The following is a 6,933-nucleotide window of genomic DNA, read 5'->3' as shown; positions in this document are numbered from 1 at the left end:
TTCTATTAACACCCTTAATGGAGTTATAACATGGATAATTTTACCCCTCTGCAGCAATGCGAGAGGGAATTGCCCTGGAGAGCCTGTAACTAAACTGTGGCAGGGATGTCTGAGAAAAGCATTTTTCTGTTTGTTTTAGTGCAAAACGAAGTGCCCTGATGGGCTGGAAAACCGCCTTGTTTTCTGGAATTTTGAACACTTCACAGCCCTAATGGTGCAGGTGTTCCCTGTGAGAGGGTGATGCATCAGGGCTCTGACACAGCAGCAACGCTCCTGGCACCCCCCCAAGTGCTTGCTGTGTGGCCACACTTCCCTCTGTCTCTCTCGCAGGTATGCATAGCCTGTCTCATCACACAGCTTCTCAAACACAGCATTTTCATTCACCTTTGTGGTTTCCTCTACTTGTCCCTCCATCTGACCATGATTTATCTGCTTGCTGCTCCCTGTCAGAAGGGCAGCTTTGCCTGGACTCTGTCATTGGACAAAGGATTGCTAAAAATAAGCAGCAGAGCTACAGTCTTGACCTATCATTGTATAGGGAACAGATCAATAACAGAAATGAGAAATTCTCAATTTCTTTTTGTTTTCCTCCTGTGATTTTGTTTTCCTCCTGATTTTCTAGCCTGTGGAGAGAAGGCTTATCTGATGCATTAACCATGCTCATAGCCTCTTCCTAGGACAGCTTGATTGCATTGCAGTTCTGTCATTAAGGGCTTGTCAGTATTGTGAATCAAGAATCATATCTTGAGATGGAAGGGACCCACAAGGATCATTGAAATCCAACTCTTTGCCCTGAATAGGACAATCTCAAGAATGACACCATGTACCTGAGATCATTGTCCAAACAATTCTGCAATGATGTTCTCGTATGAAGTTACCTCATGTATATAAGTGCCAAAGAGCCACTCCACAAGAACCTCCCTAAGACTAGACACCATTTTTACAGTCTTCCACAACAGCCCAGGCTCCTGATGCAGTTTTAAGACTATACAGGGTAACTAATAGGGCTGGGGACTGAGGGATTCAGACAGGAAGCCACAGGAGGGTCTGACTAAGTTTTCTGCTAGTTCAAAGGCTGTTGCCACCTATGCAGGTGCAGTGATGTGACTACTAAACTGGAGTATCTCATCTACATGGTTTGTGATTTCCATGTAAATATGCTTAATTTATTCTGTTTGATAGCCCATCCTTTCCTCCCAGAGTGTCTGCAATCCCAAAAGATGGAGTAGCCCAGCTCTGTAGCGATCCAGGAGACAGTGGGAGAGAGCAGGGAAGGCGCTGTGTGTGTGGGATGCACACAGACACACACACACACACACACACAGGGATTTTATTTCTCTTTCTGCCTACGGTAGCTACTCTCCACATTCTGCACAGGGATGAGAAGTCCAAGCAGCCACTTCTTGCCAAAAACTTCTTGCAGGTTGTCCCTCCAGGGCCGGGCTCTCACCACCATTCCCTTCCGCACCTGGTACCGCGTCTGCCCGCGCAGGATCAGCAGCAGCTGGTGGCAGCAGAAGCCGGCGCAGGCCAGTCCAATCCCAAGCCAGAGGTAGAGCATGAGGATGACAAACATCTCAGAGCTAAGGAGAGCTCCTGAAAACCAGGAGGGAGGGAGGACAAGAAAAGAAAATGCTAAGACACACCCCAAAGCAGTTAACACAGCCCCAGGAACCAACAAACCAGGTGTTTTCTCTGGCCACAAGTGGGGACGTAGGAACAAGACAGGCTGGTTGTTCTAACTGTATGAAATTATTTCCTTCATAGTGTCTGATGAATGGACCTGCTGCAGAAATACTAAAATGATAGTGGTCTCTTGTACACTTCTTTTGCTGTTTATGTGAGGATCTAGATTACAGGGACAAATTCAACCAGAAGTAAAGCATATCTGTAAGACTTCAGCACTATTCTGAACAATGATTAATTTATTTAAGGATTTACCTGCTCATCAGAGGGAATCTAAGATTTCTAGATTTTGAAAAAACAAGTGGACCCTACAGCATGTAGATCCTTCTAAGAAGCTTTACTGTTTGTATTAACAAAAGGCAGAAATATTTTGGGTTTCTCTTTTTCTCTATATATATAAAATGTTAAAAAGAAAAATAATAATGGCTTTCCTACCTTTGGAACAAGGCAGTTTTCATGTGAATACAAGAAAAAAAGGGAAACCTTTCTAAAATACATTTCAAATTCCTTTCATTAGCTGCTGCTAGAATACTCAAAATACTTTGAATATCTGAAGCTCCTAATTCAACTGGGGGGTTTTAGTATATGTTGGTGATGAATATATTTGAATAAAAATATTCTGTAGGCCCTTTCCTCTACAATGATTTTAGAACTCCTTCTGGAAAATATTAGTATAACAGCAGGTATCACTGAGTGACCTTTCAGTGTGTAAGAAGAGCTAAACCCATTAATATAAAATTCTCTGTGTGCCCATATGATGTTTATGCACGTATTTTGTGCATATTAGTATATTATTAAACACCCATATTTACACACAGGCATATTTACACAAAGGAAATGAAATGTGTGTCAATGCTGGTATAAATAGCTGATATCTTTTCACTGGTTCCTATAAGGTTTAGAAATAAAAACACTCTCACATGCTTTGTTCCTCTGGAAGACCATGGGCCTTACAAGACCAGCTGTGATAGAGCAGGGATTGCATGGACAATAGAGGTGTGCTGCCTAAAAGAGGTACATGACTGCTTCAGGTTTTAAGTTCAACAGAAGGGTCACTGGATATGCATCTCTTGCTTCCCTTATACCAAAGGCTGGATTGGGTGGTATCACCTGGTTTTGCAATCTGTGAATCCCATCTTTTCCACCTGGCAGCGCTGTAAGTGAGAGATTGGGGCAGGCTCCTCTGAGGATAATTTGTAAGGACACTGACTACAGCCTCAAGCTTTCAGAGACTGTCTTCACTTGAAAAAGGTGCAGGAATCATTCAATTTTCTTCCTAAATGCAATGTCATCTTTCCCTTCTTATTAGATCCCATTCAGCTCAGTGGGCTCCATATGCAACACAGTGAGAGAAGAACAAGCCCCTTAGGATAATGACAAATCCTCATACCAATTCTGTCAGAATAACTTAATCTACCAGGTAAGAAGCCCAGAGCCAAATACTGGATTCTCTCTTCCTCTTTTACTGGACCAAAGTGTGACAGATATTTGTTTTTTCCTGCAGCTGATACTGAGATGGGATACGGGGAGAGACCTTTCCTTTAGATCCTTTGCAAGGCACCTGTAGGCTTTATTTATCTGACTTGCTGAAATTCAACATTCAGGAAGTAATTACCTGTGTTTCCCCTTGAAAATATTAAGCATCTCTGAGCCATCCTTTCCAGATACATGATTTTTTTAACCTTTTCTTCAGGCTACCTACATAAAGTATTTTCTATAATTTATTTTGCGTGGTCCAATATGATGTGTTTACAATAGTGCTCTCCATTTGCCCCTGATCCCCACAGTCTCTTTTAGTCTTTGATTCTTTTTTCTCTAAGTGACCCAGTGTGATCTCAAGGTTATATTGCCATATGTTATCCATGCCAAAAAAGCTGTACTGTAGGCTGTAGTTATTGACTTTGGGTCAGATTCTGAAATCCACGCCTGAGTACAGTCTGGGCAGAATGAGCCAGCTGAAAACTTTCCCAGCATGAAAGCAGGGAACACTTAGTTGACATAAGACCAGCAGATTAACCCTTCATCCTCCTTTACTACTTCTGCAGTACAGTGGGCATGATGGAGAAGGAGAAAGATAAAGTTTTTTCCCTGCTATCGCAGTTCTCTGTTTGGATGATACAACAACCCTTAAGTAACAGTTACATTAGCTGAAAAATACTGTGTGAGCAACCCTTCCAGGTAACCATTCAAGACTGTGTTTTTCTCTCCTGAAATGGAGGTTAAATGTGCTGGTAGAAACCCAGTAGGCCCTTCCTCCCAAGCAATCAAGACACCACATGGCTGTATCTTGCTGTGTGAGGCAGCAGTTCTCAGCAGAACTAGAGGTTTGGTGGGAGCTGCTGGAAGCTGCTGCCTCTCAAGGGTGTTCTGGCTCTTAGCTCTACATTCAGCCCCATTGTGTCCCACTCAAACACTGTCCACATGCTGTATTGGCGCCACAGTTGCTGCCACCAGAGCTGGGGCACTTCAGTGTCTCTGCAAATATGTGCCAGGACCCACCACTGTGCAGACGAGCCCTCAGAGTCAGAGAGAACTAATTCCTTGATAATCTCCTCCCATATCTCTGCTCCCCCTCCCAGACTGCTGTGCTCAGCAGAGCTTAGGCACAGGGGGAAATCATTCCCAGCGTTTTTAATGCTAGTAAAGCTCATGCAATATTATTTACAAAAATTCTTCTAGTTGGAAAAATTATTCCATAAAAATGTCACGGCAGGATTTCACGTTTATTGTCTTTCAGTGATTACCATGACAAATCTGCAAATTTGCCAAGCAGAGAGATATTTGTTTGTTTTCAGATGGCATTCCAGCCTGGAATCTGAAAAGCAAGCTAGGGCCTCTCTGGCTCCTGTATTCCCAGCAGTGGAGTCTCCACACTCAGATCTTAATCAACACTTCTGGTGACAATGCACAAGCCAAAACAGACTCCCTTCTTACTGAGTTCAGCTGAACCTGCAAAGCTAAAATATATGGGATACCTATTTTAGTCCAGTAAAAGCTGATGTAAGTGCATGAGGCAGGAGCTCATAGTGGGGAGATGGCAATTTTCTGCAGCTGCTCTCAGGGCAGAGTAGCAGCCTAGGCTGTCTGCATAATCCCTTCTCTGCGGCCAGGATCTGTCTAACTCTTGGCTTTGGACAGAGAAAAGATTGAAGTTGGAGAGTTTGAGGGTGTGATGAAAGGTGAAGAGGCAAGGCTTCTTGCTCTGCAAGAACAGGATGAGTTATGGGACCAAAATCAGGAGAGGGAAGGAGAAGGGTTGTGGAGATTTACAGAAAGGCAGGGAGAGAGGGGGAAGAAGTAGAAAGAAGGGTAAGGAAGGGAAGCAAGGAGAAGGATGTATTTGCTTTTGGTGTGGAGCTTTTGCAAAGAGCAGCACAGAGAATTTCCCATGGTTCTCTGTGGAGTTGTGTCCCAACTGAGGTCACAAGACAGGTACCTAATCATGTCACATCAACTCCTCTCTCAGTTTCTGTTGCCTGAACCCCAATTCTCCTGTGCCGGAAGGATAAAAAGATCTCAGTAAGTTTGCACTGTCAGGAGGCAGGAGGTGGGTGACACTGAAGGGAGTGAGTGGACCTGGATAAGAAATACCTGCTGGGATATGGGGGACCTGCAGATTTGTAGGGCACAAAAGCCTACAGGACTGCCACCACCTCTACGTATAGGACAGGCAAAAGATCTCTCATACCTGCAGTGAAATCCATCTCCTCTGTCTAATTACAACACGTCCTGCACTGGTGATAGCTCTGTTCTATCACCACCAAGCTGGTTATGGGGTATATACCAGAGCCTAATGCATTGGCAATGTAGCTATGGATGCAACCTGGAGTTGGTCCCAGCTTCTATTTCAGGTGAAGTGAAGTCTTTTGGAAAGGCTGGCTGTAGCCTCCAAAGAAGGCCAGTTGCCCCTCTTGCCCATTTCCATACCGCACTTCCACACAGATGACTATCCAAGGAAGATCAGGTCCCCCCATCCCAGATGCCCTGGAGGAGTAACATGCTCCTCATCTCTGAGCAAGGAGTCCTTACCTGAGAAGAACTGGCTGATGGAGCGAGGCAGAAGAGTGAGGAAGGCCAGTGGGTCCGCAAAGGACATGGAAAGTGTAGCAGAAATGTAAGCCATGCCTGCCACCAGGGAGTCAAGGCAAGCCAGGGAGGTGTAGAGGCAGAACATGATGAAGTTTCGCATGTTCCTGCTTCCGATGCAGTTCCCTGTGAAGAAACAGTGGTGGTCATGCCTCTGGGTGACTCTGGCACACAGTCTACAGAAGTGAGTGCCAGGCGAGGCTGAGCCAGGGGACCTGCTTCCATCCAGCCAGTCTGCCACTTCGGCTCCTTTGCCCAAGTTAAAGTCCTTGCCCAAGTCCTCAGGGGAGTTCTGGATCACAAGGACGTAGTTGCCCAGGGCATTAGCTGAGAGGAAGAGGAAGAGGGCCCCATGCAGCAGAGCAGGCGAGAAAAGTGGGGTGGTGGAAGGGTCTCTGAACATGCTGGGGATGAAGACAAAGATCTGGAGGACGAAGGTCACTAGGGAGATGCACAAGAAGTAGGCTGGAGCGACAACATTGAGCAACCTGAGAACTAGCATTGCGGATTACGTTCCTGCGGGGGGAAGCAAGGAGAGAAGGAACATCACCGCTCCGGCTGCACACTTCATCCTTCCATTTCCTGCCGGGTCCCGGCCCCGCTGCCTTCGGGAAATGCCCTCCGGGGGCCGCTCTCCCCCGCCGCCTCCCCACGGCCCCCGCCGGGCCGAGGCAAAGGGGCAGCCCGTGGGCAGCGACCGCTCCCCTGTTACCGGAGGAGACACCCCGGCCCCGGCGCCAGCCTCCGGGGAACTTGCAGCAGCGGTGCCCCGGAGGGGCTGCAGCGGCTGGAAGGGGAGAGGCGGCTCCCGCGGTGTGCTGGCGATGCGAGCACTGCTCTGTTCGCCTAGCAGTCTCTCTGCCAGGCAGGGTCAGTTTTGGTATTGCATGAGAGGAAAAAAGGTGGTGCTGGAGGAGGGGGGGAGGGAATGGGAAAGGAGGGGTGGGAGGAGGAGAAGGGGAGGGGGGAGAGGTTGCTCTAATCCACTGCAATACGGATCAAATCCAGTGCTCTAATTTATCCCTTAAAGCCACGGATCTACAGATTACCTCTATGACCGCTGCCCCGTTCTGCACGAAATTAGAAAATATACAAAACAGCTGGTCAAGTGCTGTCCGGATGCAACCTGCGGCGCTCGGCAACCGAGCCGGAGCAGCCCCG

The 6,933-nt window shown here is 46.9% G+C and overlaps 1 protein-coding gene across 1 annotated transcript; it reads right to left on the bottom strand.

Moving 5' to 3' along the window:
- Positions 1-1,053: 1,053 nt before the first annotated feature.
- Positions 1,054-6,274, bottom strand: ZDHHC22 (zinc finger DHHC-type containing 22). The gene is made up of 2 exons (XM_005417460.2): positions 5,716-6,274; positions 1,054-1,596 (listed from the first exon to the last, which is right to left on the bottom strand). Exons 1-2 carry the CDS (start codon positions 6,272-6,274, stop codon positions 1,331-1,333), a joined length of 825 nt encoding a protein of 274 aa, XP_005417517.1. The 3' UTR covers positions 1,054-1,330.
- Between the last annotated feature and the right edge of the window lie 659 nt (positions 6,275-6,933).

The sequence above is a fragment of the Geospiza fortis genome, unplaced genomic scaffold (assembly GCF_000277835.1).
Source record: "Geospiza fortis unplaced genomic scaffold, GeoFor_1.0 scaffold54, whole genome shotgun sequence".
NCBI lineage: Eukaryota > Metazoa > Chordata > Aves > Passeriformes > Thraupidae > Geospiza > Geospiza fortis.
Note: the sequence above shows the minus strand (reverse complement) of the source record. Positions and strands in the feature narration are given on the sequence as shown.

Excerpts from the sequence above, each read along its gene's own strand:
- ZDHHC22 (XM_005417460.2), bottom strand. The coding sequence starts at position 6,274 with ATGCTAGTTCTCAGGTTGCTCAATGTTGTCGCTCCAGCCTACTTCTTG. Across the intron at positions 1,597-5,715 it reads CATCAGCCAGTTCTTCTCAG|GAGCTCTCCTTAGCTCTGAG; the intron begins GTAAGGACTCCT and ends CCTGGTTTTCAG.